General features: G+C 42.1%; 1 protein-coding gene across 1 annotated transcript in view; it reads left to right on the top strand.

Annotated features, from left to right (window-relative positions):
• CEP76 (centrosomal protein 76) overlaps nucleotides 1-18,628 on the top strand; it is an 83,123-nt gene extending 64,495 nt beyond the window's left edge. The window contains exon 13 of the mRNA XM_030212403.1: nucleotides 17,440-18,628. Coding sequence (XP_030068263.1) covers nucleotides 17,440-17,578 — 139 coding nt within the window. The 3' untranslated portion in view covers nucleotides 17,579-18,628. The remainder of the gene's footprint in view (nucleotides 1-17,439) is intronic.
• The last annotated feature ends 2,240 nt before the right edge of the window (nucleotides 18,629-20,868 follow it).

Below are 20,868 nucleotides of genomic sequence, written 5' to 3'. Positions count from 1 at the left end.
GCTTTTTAACATTTTAATAAAAGATCTAGAGATGGGTGTAACTAGTGAGGTAATTAAATTTGCAGTTGACACAAAGTTATTCAAAGTCGTTAAATCACAAGAGGATTGTGAAAAATTACAAGAGGACCTTGGGAGACTGGGCGTCTAAATGGCAGATGACTTTTAATGTGATCAAGTGCAAAGTGATATAAGTGGGAAAGATGAACCCGAATTATACAGTGGGGGAAATAAGTATTTGATCCCTTGCTGATTTTGTAAGTTTGCCCACTGACAAAGACATGAGCAGCCCATAATTGAAGGGTAGGTTATTGGTAACAGTGAGAGATAGCACATCACAAATTAAATCCGGAAAATCACATTGTGGAAAGTATATGAATTTATTTGCATTCTGCAGAGGGAAATAAGTATTTAATCCCTCTGGCAAACAAGACCTAATACTTGGTGGCAAAACCCTTGTTGGCAAGCACAGCGGTCAGACGTCTTCTGTAGTTGATGATGAGGTTTGCACACATGTCAGGAGGAATTTTGGTCCACTCCTCTTTGCAGATCATCTCTAAATCATTAAGAGTTCTGGGCTGTTGCTTGGCAACTCGCAGCTTCAGCTCCCTCCATAAGTTTTCAATGGGATTAAGGTCTGGTGACTGGCTAGGCCACTCCATGACCCTAATGTGCTTCTTCCTGAGCCACTCCTTTGTTGCCTTGGCTGTATGTTTTGGGTCATTGTCGTGCTGGAAGACCCAGCCACGACCCATTTTTAAGGCCCTGGCGGAGGGAAGGAGGTTGTCACTCAGAATTGTACGGTACATGGCCCCATCCATTCTCCCATTGATGCGGTGAAGTAGTCCTGTGCCCTTAGCAGAGAAACACCCCCAAAACATAACATTTCCACCTCCATGCTTGACAGTGGGGACGGTGTTCTTTGGGTCATAGGCAGCATTTCTCTTCCTCCAAACACGGCGAGTTGAGTTCATGCCAAAGAGCTCAATTTTTGTCTCATCTGACCACAGCACCTTCTCCCAATCACTCTCGGCATCATCCAGGTGTTCACTGGCAAACTTCAGACGGGCCGTCACATGTGCCTTCCGGAGCAGGGGGACCTTGTGGGCACTGCAGGATTGCAATCCGTTATGTCGTAATGTGTTACCAATGGTTTTCGTGGTGACAGTGGTCCCAGCTGCCTTGAGATCATTGACAAGTTCCCCCCTTGTAGTTGTAGGCTGATTTCTAACCTTCCTCATGATCAAGGATACCCCACGAGGTGAGATTTTGCGTGGAGCCCCAGATCTTTGTCGATTGACAGTCATTTTGTACTTCTTTCATTTTCTTACTATGGCACCAACAGTTGTCTCCTTCTCGCCCAGCGTCTTACTGATGGTTTTGTAGCCCATTCCAGCCTTGTGCAGGTGTATGATCTTGTCCCTGACATCCTTAGACAGCTCCTTGCTCTTGGCCATTTTGTAGAGGTTAGAGTCTGACTGATTCACTGAGTCTGTGGACAGGTGTCTTTCATACAGGTGACCATTGCCGACAGCTGTCTGTCATGCAGGTAACGAGTTGATTTGGAGCATCTACCTGGTCTGTAGGGGCCAGATCTCTTACTGGTTGGTGGGGGATCAAATACTTATTTCCCTCTGCAGAATGCAAATAAATTCATATACTTTCCACAATGTGATTTTCCGGATTTAATTTGTGATGTGCTATCTCTTACTGTTACCAATAACCTACCCTTCAATTATGGGCTGCTCATGTCTTTGTCAGTGGGCAAACTTACAAAATCAGCAAGGGATCAAATACTTATTTCCCCCACTGTATGTACATAATAATGCAAGGTTCCACATTAGGAGTCACTGACTAGGAAAGGGATCTAGGCATCATCGTTGATGATACGTTGAAACGCTCTGCTCAGTGTGCTGTGGTGGCTAAGAAAGCAAATAGAATGTTAGGTATTATTAGGAAAGGAATGGAAAACAAAAATGAGGACATTAGAATACCTTTGTATCGCTCCATGGTTTGACCGCACCTCGAATATGATGTTCAATTCTGGTCACTGCACCTCAAAAAAGATACAGTGGAATTAGAAAAGGTACAGATGAGGGGATATGTGATAGAGGTCTATAAAATAATGAGTGGAGTGGAATGGGTACACATGAATCGCTTGTTTACTCTTTCCAAAAGTTGTAGGACTAGGGGGCACGCAATGAAGCTACAAAGTAGTAAATTTAAAACAAATCGGAGAAAATATTTTTTCATTCATCGTGTAATTAAACTGTGGAATTCATTGCCAGAGAATGTAGTAAAAGCATTTAGCTTAGCGGGGTTTAAAAAAGGTTTGGATGACTTCCTAAATGAAAAGTCCATAGACCATTATTAAAATGGACGGGGAAAATCCACTGCTTATTTCTAGAATGAGTAGCATAAAATGTATTGTACTGTTTTGGGGTCTTACCAGGTACTTGTGACCTGGATTGGCCATTGTTGGAAACAAGATGGTGGGCTTGATGGACCTTCGGTCTGTCCCAGTGTGGCAATACTTATGTACTTATATACTTAAAGGTCAAAGCTTATGACTATTATGCTTCCACCTTCCAGAAACAAGCCCACACTGCACAATCCTAGCTGCTGCCACTTATTGAAGTTAGTGGCCCTCATCCCCGAAGGGAATTCTTTATTCCCACAAAGTGGGAGATATATTGACATTCTCGTGGACAGCCTAAGGTTACAATGTACTCATTAGGTCCACCTTGCTGCTTTTACAAGCAAATTTTGAGCATCCCTCACAAAACAACAAAGAATAGCTGAACAAAGCACATATTCAAGGGTGTATAACTGATCCATCTGTTCTTCTAGTTGGGCATCTGCTTATTCAGATGAGTCCAAAAGCTAATCCTACACATAGCACAGGAGGCAATAGATGTTACTTAAATCAGGCAGGCCAAGTTCTCCATCAGCCACTGCCCTTGGCAACACCTGTATTTCACCTGTAGCCTATGTCCCTTACACAAGAATACCTAACAGTCTTGTCCTATTTGTTCCTTTCTCATTTTCACAACACCATCCACAAGCTTTGGAGAACATAATGCTATTTAGGCAAAATTAAGCTGAATCTGACTATTTTGTCAGTTGGAGAGATTCTAAGGAAAAGGGCCCTACCTAACTAGACTTCACACCTCCAGCAATGACCAGCACCAAAACTTTCTCCCTATTGACCTGCAGACCAGAAAATTCCCAAACTGTCAGAATACTTCCAAGAGTCAGAGTAGAGATGCCCTTGGATCATCCAACATCACTAATAAATCATCTGCAAAGAGAGCAGTCTTTACCTTCTCTTTGCTAACCCAAACCCCCAGAGTCTCTGGATCTTGCTTTATTTATGTGCATATAGAGACAGACTCATAGACCTCAATATGTATACTTTGTTTAAAAAAAAAAAAAAGACAAGAGAGGCGATATGACTGAGACATTTAAAATATTTCCATGGCATAAATGCATAGGAGGCAGGTCTCTTTTAACTGAAAGGAAGCTCTGGAACTAGAGGGTATAAGATGAAGTTGAAGGGGGATAGACTCAAAAATAATCTAAAGAAATCACTTCTTTACAGAAAGGGTGGTAGATGCGTTGAACAACATAGTGGGTGATATGGATGGGCAGATTGGATAGGCCACACGGCCTTTATCTGCCATCATTTTTCTATGCCAGAGGCTTGATATACAGTGCAGTGTACAGCGCTGCGTACGTCTTGTAGTGCTATAGAAATGATAACTAGTAGTAGTAGCAAACAGCACTGTAGAGAGGTTCTCCCCCTTGCCAACTTGTACTGTGAAGACATCTCCCATTAACAAACACCTGTGCACAAGGCTTATGATAGAACACTTCAGTGCTGTTAATGATATTGTGCCCCATCCCAAACTTTTGCAAAACATACCACAAATAGATCCAAGAAACTCTATCAAAGGCCTTTTCAATGTCAACATTTACTGCCAATGTGTCAATTCCCACACATTGGGCAGCCTCCATCCCTGCAAATTCATGCTGCACATTTGTTCCCTCATGTTGCCAAGGAATGAACTCCACCTGCTCCCCACTCACCAGTAAGGGCAATATGGCCTTGAACATCTTCTAACACCTTAGCATAAATCTTCATATTTGTTTTCAGGGAATAACCCTATAAAACCCTGCCTCCCTCTAGATTTTTTCCTGCCTTAAGTAACACTGTAATTAATCAAAGCCTGGTTCATCCCAGGAGGGAAGGAGCCCAAACACCAAGCCTCATCAGACATAGCCTTGAGGAGGCCTACCACATGATATCTTAATATTTTATAAAATTCAGCATGAAGGCCATCGGGTCCGGCGTCTTCAAATTTCCAAGTTGTTTTATCATTTGCAAAATTTCCTCATCTTTGATGGGAACCACAAGCTGACTTCCCTGCTCTCAATTGAGCTGGAGATGTTCTAGGCTGTCCAAAAAGGCTACCTTCCCCCAAATCTCCTACCCCTGAGTAGAGGCACACATACAGTTAGGCAAGAGTTTTGCTCATTTGTTTGTTAGAAATGAACTGCTCTTCCTTATGACTCTTTAATATTGGCACAAACCTGGCCCTATGCTCTGCTTGCACTAGGGCTGTATCGAATATACTTATTCAAATTTGAATATGATTAATCTGTGGCTCTACTGTCCTTCTATGTTAAATTGTACAGCGCTGCGTAACCCTAGTAGCGCTTTAGAAATGTCAAGTAGTAGTAGTAGTAGTAGTACTGTACTAAATCCTATTTATTTATTATTTTAGATTTTGCTCACACCTTTTTCAGTAGTAACTCAAGGTGAGTTACATTCAGGTATACTGGATATTTCTCTGTCCCAGGAGGGCTCACAATCTAAGTTTGTACCTGAGGCAATGGAGGGTTAAGTGACCTGCCCAAGATCACAAGGAGCAGCAGTGGGGTTTGAACCGGCCACCTCTGGATTGCAAGACCAGTGCTCTAACCACTAGGCCACTTCCACTCCACTATTGAAATACTTGATCTCTGATGTCACATTGCTTCTTTTATTATTTTATGTTAAAGTTCAATGCCCATTATTTGCATTCAGTATTTTTTTTTGGACGAATATTTTTCATTATTTGTATTCGGCTGAATAATAAAATAAGCTATTTGGTAGAGCTCTAGTTTGCACAAGACATCTTCCTGCTTTATTACCTAGCAGAACAGCCCATGTTTCTGGTTCAGCAAGCTATTTACTGTCCTTTTGATGAATAAGGGAGTGCAAAGCAGTCTGCACCAGAAAGAATTGTTTTGTAACACAAAGGTGGATACCTTCATCAATCTCCTCTGCACCCCAGAGCAGCTCCCCTAGCTGTTGCAAGGAGGCATTAACTGCTTGTGCTGCCTAGCAATATATGAAATAATATCCCTATGAGCTGCATTAAAACACTCATACTCCTGCCACTGTAACCCAAGTATAAACTACAGGCTCCCATGCACACCTGCTGGCATCCTCCATGATCCCATTCAACCCACTCTTTCAAAATTGAAATCCATCACTACAGGGGAGTGTTCTGAAAACAAAACCTTCCCTATTCCACAAACTCTACATAATCCAATCCAATCTGCTCCGAGTATAATGGGCCATTGAGAGATGCATATTTCTTTTTCTTTTCAATAAGTTTTATTGGTTTTATATAACAAAGTTACAAAGGGTAAATAGCCAGTGGTGACAACTTAAGTTATAACATGTACTCAGCTAGGCAGGATACAGTAGTGAAATTAACTCAAGAATATGATACAACAAAGGAAAATGGAATTACTAATGTTATCCATGTATATATATGTATATAATGTATATATAACAGTATAGCTATAGCACCCAACATCGTTATACTGTTAGTGTTGAGAAATATAAGTTTGTATTGGAGACCATACTTTCTTAAAAGAAACGGTAGACCCACAGCTTTCGGCAGCTGCATGTTCATATTTGACAGTTAGACACACCATATTCCACCATCTGTCATATGATAACTGTGTAAAGTCTTTCCAGCTATGGCAAATCATCTTGACTGCTATGTGCAATAATATGCGGAGTAATTTAGCTTCATATGGCTTCATAGAAGACCTCAGACCAAGCTCTCCCGTTATAATGATAGTGTATGATAAAGTGTCCTTAATATTCAAAATATTGGAGATAGTTTTCCAAATTTGAGAGCAATATTCTTCCAGCAGTGGGCAGAAGTAGAGGAGGTGGTCCAAAGTACCTATAGCGGTGTTACAGGACCAGCAACGATTTGATGAATTTTTGTCAATTTTAGATAGTTTATTCGGAGTCCATAAAGCTCTACGAAGCACAAAGAAAGATGATTGAGTGTATGCTGCTGATTTAGAGGACTTGTATAGTGAAGACCAAACTTTTTACCAGTGATCAGAAGTTAATGAAGTATTAAGTTCCGTATTCCATATGCTTTCCAAAGCGGACGGTGCAGGAAAAGAACAGTCTTGTAGCAGCTTATACCAGTTAGAAGCTATTTTCTTTCCATTGGAGAATCGATGACATAGATCCCAGCAGCTTGGTGTAGCGTTTGTTAACTTGTCAAGATCAGTGCCATTGCAGCCATTGAAAGTAGCTTTTGTGGTTCAGTTTATATGTTGATTGTAATGTTGTAAACGGAATCCACTTACTTCGATCAAGAAGTAGGTGTATGTACCAGACGCCTGCCTCTATCCATTTAGGCCATGAGACACATTTGTCATTAATCTTAAAGTTTGGATTATACCATATGTGTGAGTTAATGGTCGAATAAAAAGGATACTGGACGCAGGGGTCCAGGGATTTGAAGGCTGTTTGGGAAGCAGTTAGTGTTGGATTATTGTCAGATTTAGGCAAATATGACCAAGCTAATAAATGCAAAGGCACTGATTTGTATTTCTCTGACTCCCATTGTAACCATAATGGTTTATTGGCGTTTGCAGTGGAGGTTATCCATTTAGAGCTCTGTCTCAACATAAAAGCCATATGGTAATCCAAGAAGCTGGGGAAATTAACCCCTCCATGTTGTTTGGAGCATTTGAGTTCCTTTAAGGCAATGCGCGGAGGTTTATTTGCCCATAGAAATTTGACCAGTAAGTGTTCCATACGTTTATATGTACATGCGTCAAGCAGTATTGGAAACATACTGAGAATATAATTCACCTTGGGTATAATCATCATTTTAATGGTGTCCAACCTGCCCCACCATGATAATTTAAGTGGAGACCATTTGGTAGTCAGATCAGTAATACATTTCAACAGATACACGAATTTTGTTTAACAGACTCTGACAAAGTGGTACCAAATAACACACCTAGGTATTTCAGACCTGTAGGAGTCCATTTAAAGGGGGTTTGAGTGAAGTCATAGCTGCATTTAAAGGCATCATTTCTGTTTTGGTTGGGCTTAGCTTGTATCCAGAGGCTTTAGAGCAGCTGTTAATTACCTACAGGATGTGTGGAATGGATGAGGGTGTTGTGTACAATAAGACATCGTCAGCATATGCTGATAACTTAGCCGAAATATTACCTAATTCTACACCTTTGATCTGAGCGCAGTATTGTTAATAATAGGGGTTCAAGTGCTATATTAAATAAAAGTGGTGAAAGAGGACAGCCTTGTCTAGTTCCTTTTGTTGGAGAAAATGAGGGAGAGAAAAGGCCATTTATAAATATTTTTAGTGGATGGGTGGGAGTATAGGACTTGGATAATCCTAATGACTGCAGGTGTAAAACCGAACCACTTGAGTACTTGAAGCATATAAGGCCATTCCACACAGTCGAAGGCCTTTTCCGCATGTAACCCAATAGCTACAAGCAGAGTAGTTAAGGCCTGTGCTTGTAAAATTACATTTGAAAACAGTCTAGTATTGTCATAGGAATATCTACCATGCATAAAGCCCGTTTGATTAGTGCTTATAATTTTGGGCAAAACCACTTGTAGTCTCTCTGCAATTATCTTGGTATATATCTTAGCATCCAAATTAATGAGTGACAATGGTTGATAGTTCTGTATATATTGGGGATCTTTGCCAGGCTTCGGAAGAACTATAATTGTTGCCTCAGTGAAACTCCTCCCAATTTCACCAGATATAATTAAGTGATTAAATAATGAACTTAATATGGGAGCAAGTGTTGCCTGAAAGGCTAGATAAAAATCCAATGAAAGACCATCTGGGCCAGGGGCCTTTTTTTTTGCATAGACTTTATGGCAGATAGTACATCCTGCTCAGTTATGGGAGCCATCAATGCTAAATTATCATTATCATCAAGAGTGGGATGTTCAAGGTCCTTAAGAAAAGCCAAAGTTTTATCATCTAGGCTAGTTTCTGACTTGTAGAAAGATGCATAAAAGTGCTGAAAGGCCTTTAATATATATTGTTGATCTGTAATTATTGTATTGTCTTCTCCTCTGATAACAGAAATATCATTTTTTTTCTGCTCTCGATTTTAAGTAACTAGCTAGCAAGTGACCAACTTTATTGTTAGCGTAATATTGGGCAGATTTCATGAATATCTCTTTACTAGCATTATTAGCTAATAATAGGTTGTATTTATACAGTATCTTGCTTTTTGCAATTGTTCGAATACCTAAATCAGAGGGTGTTTTCTGATGTATTTCTCCAAACATGACATGGATTTTTCCAATTCAATAAGTTCAGTTGCTTGTATCTTTTTTTGTTTGGCGGAGAAACGTATAATAGAGCCACGTATATAGGCTTTGAAGGCATCCCATCTAGTTATCCAGTTAGTGTCATCCAACATATTAAGTTGGAAGTATTCGTTAATCTCGCCATTTATGTCCTCTATAAATTCGGGGTGGGCTAGTAACCCCACATTAAACCGCCAAGTTTTTGCCTGCAACTTAGCTGGAAGATCAAAGAGGTGCAGAGAGATGTGCGCGTGATCTGATAAATGTATAGTGTCAATGTGAGTATCAGAGACTTTACTCAATAAAGCTTCCGAAATTAGGAAGTAATCGATGCGAGAGTAAGAATTATGTGGCAGAGAGTAAAATGTATAGTCACGCTCTTTATCATGCAAAAAGCGCTGTAAGAAAGGGTGGGCCACCAATATGTAGGTATGCTATATACAGGAAGACAACTCCTAATATATATCCAGAGGTACTTAGCTGACAGAACACTACTAATTAGCAATTATTCTGGACTCGTGTCTAGGGGAAGCATACCTCTTTAGCCCAATGGCAAGCTAGTTGTGCTGGCAAAAGGAACAATGCCACAGATGGAATATGTATTATTTATTAAGTAAAGAAATATATATATATATATATATAGTTCTGAAGCAAAAGGCCGAGCAAAATACAAAATAACTTGCTATAAAAATAGATTATCACCAAAATATAGATAATAAAATATGATTATCCTAATGGACTAACTAAATGAGTGATTACACAACCAATCACAATACTGATATCCTAATGATTATTATGAGAACTTACACCACACGTCTTATGCAAAATACAGTTAGCAGCTAAATTCACAGACCATAAGTCATGACATAAAACCCATCTGTCTCAGACAAAAGCCAAGGACTAATTATCCCCATGACCATAGGTAGTAAATCCTATTATCTCACCCTGCAGTCTGTGGCAGACTTCCAATGGTAAAGAAGCGGATTCCTCCTCTTAGACTCAAGCTGAAGCCTCAGCGAGTCTCTCAGTCCAGGAATAAAGTCTGAGATCTGTATTCTGGATGCAGATGGCACAGTCTTTAGGTAAGGCCGTATATTATAGCTGAGCTAACCTTGTGAGTTTGTTACAAGGTATGCAGTTCACTGGTGTTTAGGAAAATCAGTCTTTTGCTCATACCGAGCCTTCTATCCACCTGCAAGTCTTCCAGTCATCCCCTCTCTCTTCCTCCTCTTCAGTCCAACCTTTTGGCATCCATCGGTCAGATGATCCCAGTGGAGCAATCACAGATGGTGTAATAATGTTCAGCCAGCTTCATGGCCATGAAGCGAGCCTTTGTTCTAGCCATGAAACTGTTATCGAAGGCATGCAAACCTCCCTGTCTGATCCCATACTCCTGGAGCCATGTGTGTCTCTCTCCTCCAATCTTCCCAGGAGATAACTGGGTTAGTTAACAACAAAGAATATGTCCTTAGATGAAGTCATCTTGGTATGTTCAGCAGTAATGTTCCTTTATAACAAAGCTGGTTTCTGATAGTTACTGTTGCATACAGACCACAAGCTGTAAAATCCATATTGTTATAACAATGGCTGTATAGGCCAAGACCAGCAAAGGTGAGATCTCAGGTAAATACTCCTACAGCGCCAAACGTCGCATAGCTTAAGCTGTTGCATCATGTTTCTCAATGTAAACCAGGCTCTGGTCTTCTTATAAGAAAAAGTGGATTTTCTGTCTAATTCAGGGTTCAGGATGAGATTAAAATCGCCTCCTATGATACAAGGCTTATCACCTTCAGCTACAATTAAGTTAGCAATAGTGTGGAAAAAATCTGGGAAATCTGTATTCGGTGCATAGAGGTTCAATAGGATTAAGGGTTTGTCGTTTTCCGTGAGATGTATCTTAACCCATCTGCCTAATGAATCATTATCATATGCTATTATTTTAATATTATCCTTTTTTCTGATTAGAGTGGCCACAGCATTTTTCTTGCCATCCGCAGCAGAGAAAACTGGGGTTAGAGACCATGACGTTTTAAGTTTGAGGGACTCGCATTCCGACAAATGTGTTTCTTGGAAAAAGACTATGTCGGGCACATGCTTAGTTAAGGAAGTTAAAATTTTTTTACGCTTAATAGGATTGTTAAATCCCTTTACATTAAGGGATAAAATATTAAGCATCATGGGACATCTAGCATTTGAAATGAGAAATACAACATTATGTATACATTCCCAAAAGTCAGGGTAGTTGTAAGTGGAGAGAGTATCATATTTGTAATACCGAATACATTAACAAATAACATAACAGTGCGTGAACAACAAACACAGTATGTTCCAGCCATGAGATATGGAGACCCGGATGGACAGCATCCCCTCACTGACTCCAAGGATTTAGGAAACCATATATGGTAATAGGATTATCAATACAGTTGAAAAAGTGTAAATAAAATCTTATAATTACTAAAGAAAAAAAACGACACCTGTAATAGTTAAGGAGTGTCACAGGTTACATTATATCCCATATACTGACTAAACTGTAGAGCAAGCAGCCATGATAAGAAGAAGAATAAAATTCAACTTGCGTCGATTTTGCTTGGAGCTATTTCTTCTAGATAAGAAGCCAGGGAGTCAGCCGAGAGAAAATCTTTAGTAACGTTGTTGTATGTTACTCGTAGCTTGGCAGGGTACAGCATGCCATATCTGGCGTTGATCTCTTTCAACTTAGGCCTGAAGGCCAGGAGTTGCTTCCGGGTTTGAACCGTTGCCTTGCATAGATCCAGCATAAATTGTAGCTCTTGGCCTTCATATTTCACCGGCGCACGGATTCTGGTGTGCTGAAAGATTTCGGCTACTTGGGGGTAACACAGTACTCGCATGATGATAGGCTGAGGATATTTGTCTTTGGGGCTGCGATGAGTAGTAAGTCTGTGAGCACGTTCTAGTTCAAATTCTTTAGCAAATTGGAGCTCCAAAATGTCCAGTATGAACTTCTCTAAGAATTGCACAGGGTCTGAGCCTTCTAGATTTTCTGGCAAGCCCAAAAGACGTATATTGTTACGTCTGGATCTGTTGTTACTGTCTTCCATTTCTGTCTCAAGCAATGTGATCTTCTTAGCTTGCTTTTGTAAAGTTTTAATATTGGCTTCTGAGACGTCTATTTTCTGCTCCAGCGTGAGTACCTCAGAATTTAGCAAAGATAGATCAGATCTGATGAGCGATATGTCTTCTTTAATGTCGTTTAAGCCTTCCTTAGTTTCTGTAATTAGTTCTTTAAGAACATGAATCTCCTCTAAAATGGCCGCTGTGCTAATTTCTTTGGGTTTACCTGTTGGCCCTTTCTGCGGAGAGACAGGCTCAACTCGATGCTGTTTGCTGTTTTTCCCTGATGCCATGGGTTATAAAGTTACTAATGTAACAGTCAGATTGTAGTTAGTTGCTTATAAAAGTTTGATAATCCAATTAATTGTAGGAGGCTTAGGGAGCTCAGCGATTATGCTGCCATCTAAGTCGGGGCTCCATAGCGCCCCCCAGAGATGCATATTTCTAAATCTCCAGAATGTAACACCTTCCATGTGTCCACAAGCCTCTCAGTTTTACACAACTCATTCACTTCTCTATTATCCCCATCTACTACCCCTCCACTGGGCATCTTGTCCACCAATGAATCTACCATTCTGTTGAAATTCCTAACCATTGACACAGAGGCTGCTTTCAGTTCTAACAACAACAACAAAAAAAGTTTCCATCATTGTGAAAAAAATATTAATTTCATCCTCTAGGGAAATAGACAAAAGATCAGCCACACTCAAATATATCTTCCACCAGGGTCCCTTATCTTTCAGTCCGCTTAGGGCACCATTTTATGCTATAAAATTGCCACCCCCACCTTTCTTGAATTTGGTGCCAAAGCAGAGTAATAGTAACCCACCTACAAGTTTCTTTACTAAGTGGGGGTTTGTTTGTTTTTTTTGCAGCATAGCAACTGTCACATTTCGCTTGCACAAGATGGTAAACAAATTTTTCTGCTTTATGGGAGAACCAATACCTGCCACTTTCCACGTAATTAAGACTTTACATAACATGAGACCACTGAAAGCACATAATCTTCAAACTAGAGTTTGGCCTCACCAAACCTTACATGGTGAAAAGGTCTCTTGCTCTCACTGACACCCTTCACTTGCCCAACAGTCTTTCTCCCATATATCCACCCAGCACAACCAAAACATTCACCCCCTTGCCCTTTTCCCTCATACTTACCAAACTCACCCAACAAACCCAGGACACAATCCACCTAACTTGCTCCCATGTAGATGACACTACACACACGTCTTCATTATAATCCATACCATCCTCAAGCACACATGAAAACCCACCCTCATACTAAATACTTCTGCAGCCTCTCAGTCATACACCTGATGTAACCCATCCCCCACCCAGTTCTCCCTCTTTAACTGAACAGAAACAGAGAAAAATCCTTGTTTGATAATCCCAACTTTAAAGAAATCCAAGACAGTCTACTTGTAGAGCGCCCCCGGCTGATGAAAATGAGTTCTAAATCTGTTCTGCTCTGGTGCTGTCTCTCCATTTTGCTGTCTGGAAGAATGCCACTTAAATCTCTTCCCTTCCCACCCCACCCCATGAAATGCTTTGCCATTTGGGCATTGTGACCCAGGTGGCCCGCAGCCAATAGGATCTTCAATGCAGGTTCCTGTATAATAGCAGCTTCATGAAGAGCCCTCCATGCCTTATCCAGTAATCTGCTCCTATATGATTTTCCTTCTTTCACGAACCACAGGCCAAAAGGAAGCCACTGTCGGTATCTCATCCTGTCTTTCTTCAACAACGCTGTTACTTCTCAGAACTCACAACACTTCTAGAGGTCAGGGAAAACAGAGTTCCCTACATTTCAGATTTGTGACCACCCAAGTTAATAACTGTTTGTGCCTTTGCTGTCTGTAGAATACATTCTTTCACCAGAAACCAGAGAAGGCATACCAGGGGAGGCTTGCTGTTAGGGGACCTAAGGCTCATTGTGCCCTCTCAGTTAAAATGTCTCCTCCCACAAAGTTTTCAGCTTATCAGTCCATGCAATGACAAGTGCAAGGTCCCTCTCCTGCACCTCAACCCACTTCTCTACCTTTTCCACTCGAGTCCCCAAGTCAGAAAGGTCCCAGCAGAGCTCTGAGAGTAAGTTTTGCATTTCCTGAGCAACCAAGCCAATCTCAACCTTAAGTTCTCTCTACCAAGAATACTCAGAGCTCCACTCTGGTGAAGACTGAGAAGTCAACCTTAAGTTCTCTCTACCAAGAATGCTCAAAGCTTCACTCTGGTGAAGACTGAGAAGTCAGTTATCAGCCTCATTGCCACTTGCTGCTTCTAATGCAAACTTTTCCACATACACCAAGGCCCTCTCTCAGTTGCCTCATGGTTCAGCCATCTGGTCTCAGCTGCTTAAACAAAAGAAGGATTTTAGATCACTGGAACAGATTTTCACTGCTTTTGCAGCTGCTGCAATCTTAAATCTTTTTAATCAGCAGTGGTAAATTGGCAGTCAGCATAAATTTTTGCTGGCGTCCCAGTGGAGCTGCAGGGCTATGTGTCTTCATGGTGGTGATGTCCCGTCCTGCCGTTTGGGGTGTTAAGTTAATAGATCTCAAAAGTCAACCCCCCCAAATTGCAGTTAATTTGCCTAGAGTGTAGGTATGGCAGAGAATTTTATTCATATTAGACTGTCAAATCTCTCTTTTTCTCTTTAGGCTCCTTTAAATTAAATTAGTTCATCAGTCTACCAGTAGGGCAATGATAACACGGCCACTGAAAAACGATGTAGGCTGTCTTCCATTTCCATGTTTCATTGGTTTCTTCCTTTAATGTGCTTGTTTCTGAAACATTGAGTATTTTCCCCTTGCTTCCTGTAAAGCACACAGAACTTTTAAGGCTCACTTCTGAGCAGGAAGTGTATGTCTCTTGGGGATCAGATGTTAAAGGGTTGGTGTTTATGTTGAAAAGTTCTCAAACTATATTTTATTTATTTATGTATGTATTTATTAGGATTTATTTACCACCTTTTTGAAGGAATTCACTCAAGGTGGTGTACAGCAAGAGCAACTCAAACATAAGCTATAGACAATTACAGCAGTAAAAATATTCAAACAGCAATACAAAGTATGTTGTGGAGGGGCATAATCGAACAGGGCTTCCAAGTTTTCCTGAGGACGTCGTCGCAGGACGTCCCGGCGAAGGGGTGGGGAAACCTGTATTATCGAAACAAGATGGGCGTCCATCTTTTGTTTCGATAGTACGGTCGGGGATGCCCAAATTGCGAAATTTAGGTCGACCTTAGAGATGGTCTGGTCGTCCCCGGTTTTCAGCGATAATGGAAACAGAGGACGCCCAACTCAGAAATGACCAAATGCAAGCCCTTTGGTCATGGGAGGAGCCAGCATTCATAGTGTACTGGTCCCCCTGACATGGCAGTACACCAACCGGGCACCCTAGGGGGCACTGCAGTGGACTTCAGAAATTGCTCCCAGGTGCATAGCTCCCTTACCTTGTGTGCTGAGCCCCCCAAAACCCCACTACCCACAACTGTACAACACTATCATAGCCCTAAGGGGTGAAGGGGGCACCTAGATGTGGGTACGGTGGGTTTCTGGTGGGTTTTGAAGGGCTCACATTTACCAACACAAGTGTAACAGGTAGGGGGGGGTGGGACTGGGTCTGCCTGCCTGAAGTGCACTGCACCCACTAAAACTGCTCCAGGGGCCTGCATACTGCTGTCAGGGAGCTGGGTATGGTATTTGAGGCTGGCAAAAATATTTTTTAGGGTGGGAGGGGGTTGGTGACCACTGGGGGAATAAGGGGAGGTCATCCCTGATTCCCTCTTGTGGTCATCTGGTCAGTTCGGGCACCTTTTTCAGGCTTGGTTGCAAGAAAAAATGGACCAAGTAAAGTCGTCCAAGTGCTCGTCAGGGACGCCCTTTTTTCCATTATCGGCCTAGGACACCCATCTCTTAAGCACGCCCCAGTCCCGCCTTTGCTATGCCTCTGACACGCCCCAGGAACTTTGGTCGTGCCCGCGACGGAAAGCAGTTGAGGGCACCTAAATTCGGCTTTTGATTATGCTGATTTGAGCGACCCTGGAAGAAGGACGCCCATCTCTCGATTTGTGTTGAAAGATGGGTGCCCTTCTCTTTCGAAAATGAGCACAGTAGTATGCTACATTACAATGTCAACACAATACACAATAAAACATTTTAATAGCATATGGTGTAAGCAAAGATGGAATGTAAGATAGATGAGAGAGAGTAACGAGTAAGCAAAGAAGGTGCTTGAATATTATCTTAGCTAGGGTAGGAGTGGATAAACATGCCCTGCTTTAGTATGTGCATCTGGTGTCCATTCCTTGTGTGTGCATGTGTCTAGCAAGCTAGTTACTTCTCCCATTAAAGGCCTTGTTGAAAAGCCAAGCTTTCACCTGCTTCCTGAAGTAGAGCTAGTCTTATTTACTTGGTAGTCACACTTTTAAGTTTCAAAAAAACAAACTGAACCCCTGTAATGAGCATTTAGGGTCCATACTTTAGATGGCCAGCACTATTTCATCAATGCCATAATATATTTGCCCTTCATTTTATAGTTAAAATTATTCCTGTTTGCACAGCCTTGTTCAGACTTTTTGTGATGTTGTTATGAGAGTGTTTGGAAGAAAAATGGTTGTGCCAAAATAATTTCTGACAAGGTACTTCAAAAAGCCATCTCCCTAGCTCACATTGACTGAAGTCCATTGTTTCATTTACTCAGTTACTGACTTGTGAAATTTGTATACAAAGCTGAAAGTTGTGAGCATATATTCTACTAGTAGTATCATTAGACAGTTAACTAATATCGTCAAACATATTAGTATCCTAATAGTATTGACTACAGGAAGAACTCATCCCGAGCTTTTGTATTTCATTTTGTCTGTGCAGCAAATTGGCATATTAGAAATGGGTTGTAACCAGCAGGCTGAGCAGACATGAGCAGCAGCCACACCCTGACAACACCGATGTTTTAGTGGAGGGGAGAGAGGAGAATCACTGGGTGGCTGGAGGGGGAGCAGGATAGAGAATAGAATTGCTGGGTGGCTGGAGGGGGAGCAGGGGAGAGAGTAGAATTGCTGGGTGGCTGGAGGGGGGGCAAGGGAGAGAGGAGAAATGCTGGGTGGCTGGAGGGGGGGCAGGGGAGCGAGGAGAATCGCTGGGTGGCTGGAGGGGGGCAGGGGAGCGAGGAGAATCGCTGGGTGGCTGGAGGGGGGGCAAGGGAGAGAGGAGAAATGCTGGGTTGCTGGAGGGGGGGCAGGGGAGAGAGGAGAATCTCTGGGTGGCTGGAGGGGGGGCAGGGGAGCGAGGAGAATCGCTGGGTGGCTGGAGGGGGGCAGGGGAGAGAGGAGAATCGCTGGGTGGCTGGAGGGGGGCAGGGGAGAGAGGAGAATCGTTGGGTGGCTGGAGGGGGGGCAGGGGAGAGGAGAATCACACACACTCTCTCTCTCACAGACACACTCGCACCCAGTCTCACTCTCTCTCTCTCTGTCACACACACACACTCGCACAGTCACTCTCAAACATACACACTCCGAGGAAAACCTTGCTAGCACCCGTTTCATTTGTGTCAGAAACGGGCCTTTTTTTACTAGTATTAGTATAAAATGTGTAATTAAACTGGATGATAATTCTTAGTGGTGGTATTTTATTACCTGATTACAGGATGAATATTTATTTTCATTTGTTGGGTTCTCTCCTTAGGTCTTCTTTCTGCGAAGAGATCATATGTTGTCGTGGAGATCAAATGCGCCTTGCAGTTCGTGTGCGAGCATTTCCATATCCAGAGTCTGCATGTGCTGTGTGGATTATGTTTGCCTGCAAATACCGCTCTGTGGTGTAACACAAGTGCAGAGCCTTGCGGAACATTTGAGAGATCGGAGCAGTGGATGCCATAGAAAGGGCTACTTAAAGGCACAATGATAGTTTCTAAAACTGCATCTCAGTGGATTGGATCATTTGATTATAGATGTGCATATAAGGATCCTCGTGGTCCTCTTTTTTATGTCTGTATCCAGAGAACTATTAAATGAAGTGGAAGACTCCCTTTTTACCCTCAGATCTTGTAGGATGGAAGAAGGATTAAGTCATTCCAGGACCATACATTCTATGTGGACATTTTCTCTTTACATAATCTGCCATCACTTACCCCAACCAAATGTAATCCAGGCCTCAATGTGGCTGAATAAAACAAAGTCTCTGCTGGGTATTAAATAGAATAAGGAAAAAAAATGGGTCTCCTTACAGCACAAGTTAGTTGGTACACAAAATGTTAGAAGCTTTCTAGTTCAGGTTTCCAAAGCTAGTTTCCTTTTCTTCTCTCTTCTTGGAAATGGGGACTACTCCTTTCCAGGTGCTGATTCAAGAACCTGTTTAATCAGACAAACCTCCCTACTTCTTGGTAATCTCATATCTATTCTGCACCAGATTTGTGGCCTGCAAAACACCTCTCAAATTCCCAGCGTCCACCTAACTCCTTCCTTTTACTTCTACGAGTTCTTTGAACACAAGATGGGCTGACACATTCCCCAAAACTCTTTGTCTTTGGCTCCCTAAGACTCCAGGGCTAGTGGGACAAAAAATATATATCTCTCAGTTCTTTAGTCCTGCATTTTCCCTTCACTAGCAGAAGCTTGTCCTGGTACTCCAGTCACTCTATCCTTGAGTACTGATGCCACTCAGGTGGGTTTTCAGAATTCGACAAAACTCTTCTCCCAAACTCTTTGGGCAGCTTCTTCACATCAGTAACCTCCAGCGAATCTGGCCACCCATACCTTGCGTTCCAACTCTCACCTGGATGGAGAAGAAGGAAAATTCTTCCTTTGTTGCTAGATCAGGGGTTCTCAACCCAGTCCTCGGGACACACCCAGTCAATCAAGGTACCCCCAATGAATATGCATGAGATAGATTTGAATACAATGGAAATAATATATGCAAACTTATCTCATGCATATTCATTGTAGGTATACTAAAAAGCTGACTGGCTGAGTGTGTCCTGAGTAATGGGTTGAGAGCCTCTGCAGTAGATTTCTTTATTGCTTGGTACCGAGCTTCTCAGGATTCAGGCATTCATCTTGCCTGAACCCTGACCCTTCTAGACACTTGGCAGCAAAGAAGTAAAAAGGCAAAAAGTTCTCCCATACTAGGAGATTATCTACTGGCTAATGACATCATCAAAACCTCCATATTTCAGCCGATGGTGTTTATACATCATGAGCTGTCAGGGGAAAGTGATATTCTTATGGCAAGCCTGTACCCAGAAACCTTCACATGCTGAATTAATCTCTCAGGCCACATGCAGTATAGACAAGGCTATGGGGTTGTTACTGTCCTTTACATGTATTAACATTTAAAATGGTTATTATCTCATGCTTATCACTTCAGGTACTTATGGCACTGTATGAGGTAATAAACAGCATGTTTATCAGGTGACAATAATACTTATAATGCACAATGGCTGTTTTTTGTGGAGGACCATAGTTTCATATTAATCTGAATTGTAAGTATTGGTATTTTTACATGTGCTATTTAAAATAATTAAGGAACACAAAAGTTTATGTACAAAGGTGTGAATAAAGAGTGTATATTTTATTTTATTATATTAAATATTTTGTTTATAGTATTCAGTGTAAATATATTGAGTAACATATGCAGGCTTATTTTATTATTTTTTTTAGCAGGCTTATTTTCGAAAGAGAAGGGCGCCCATCTTTCGACACAAATTCGGAAGATGGGCGTCCTCACAGGGTCGCCCAAATCGGCATAATTGAAGGCCGATTCTGGCCGTCCTCAATTGCTTTCCGTCGCAGGGACGACCAAAGTTCACGGGGGCATGTCAGAAGCATAGCGAAGGCGGGACTGGGGCATGCTTAACACATGGGCGTCCTCAGCCGATAATGGAAAAAAGAAGGGCGTCCCTGATGAACACTTGGGCGACTTTACTTGGTCCTTTTTTTATTTACGACCAAGCCACAAAAATGTGTCCTAAATAACCAGATGACCACTGGAGGGAATCGGGGATGACCTCCTGTTACTCCCCGAGTGGTCACTAACCCCCTCCCACCCTCAAAAAAATATATATATTTTTTCCAGCCTCTATGCCATCCTCAAATATCATACCCAGCTCCCTGACAGCAGTATTCAGGTCCCTGGAGCAGTTTTTGTGGGTACTGCAGTGCACTTCAGGCAGGCGGACTCAGGCCCATCCCCCCCTACCTGTTACACTTGTGGAGGAAACAGCGAGCCCTCCAAAACCCACCGTACCCATATCTAGGTGCCTCCCTTCATCCCTAAGGGCTATGGTAGTGGTGTACAGTTGTGGGGAGTGGGTTTTTTGGGGGGGGGGTTATTGGGGGCTCAGCACACAAAGTAAGGGAGCTATGCACCTGGGAGCTTTTTCTGAAGTTCTCTGCAGTGCCCCTAGGATGCCCGGTTGGTGTCCTGGCATGTGAGGGGGACCAGTGCACTACGAATGCTGGCTCCTCCCACGACCAAATGGCTTGGATTTGGTCGTTTCTGAGATGGGCGTCCTCGGTTTCCATTATCGCCGAAAACTGGGGACGACCATCTCTAAGGACAACCATCTCTATGGTCGACCTAAATGTTGAGATTTGGGCGTCCCTGGCCGTATTATCGAAACAAAAGATGGACGCCCATCTTGTTTCAATAATAAGGGTTTCCCTGCCCCTTCGCGGGAAGTTTTGCGAGGACGTCCTCAGGAAAACCTGGGCGCCCCGTTTGATTGTGCCCCTCATGGGCGCACCTTTTATCATTATCTGTTTTAAAAAAATAGCCTCACCTAGGCCATTCCCATTCTATAGGTAAAGAATGTTATAGCCTCACCCATGTGATAAACCATACCCTTTTCTGGTTTAATCCATGTCTATTTTAATTTTGTTACTAAAAATAATGCACTGCTGACTCAGTTCTTAGTATTCCTTCTGGGTTTAATATAACATGGCAAATACAAGCCTGAACGTGTCCTTAAATATGACTGCTTGGCTTATATAGAACATGCAAAATGGCTGATCTTCCAGCTGGAGTACTTAGTTGGGTTAAATGTATTAGCAGATTGCTTGATTTGGGATGTTTCCCAGACTCCTTGGTTATGTCACCCAAGAAGGCAGGATCAGA

This window comes from Microcaecilia unicolor, chromosome 1 (genome assembly GCF_901765095.1).
Source record: "Microcaecilia unicolor chromosome 1, aMicUni1.1, whole genome shotgun sequence".
NCBI classification, from domain to species: domain Eukaryota; kingdom Metazoa; phylum Chordata; class Amphibia; order Gymnophiona; family Siphonopidae; genus Microcaecilia; species Microcaecilia unicolor.
This window is presented reverse-complemented; position numbering and strand designations above follow the sequence as displayed.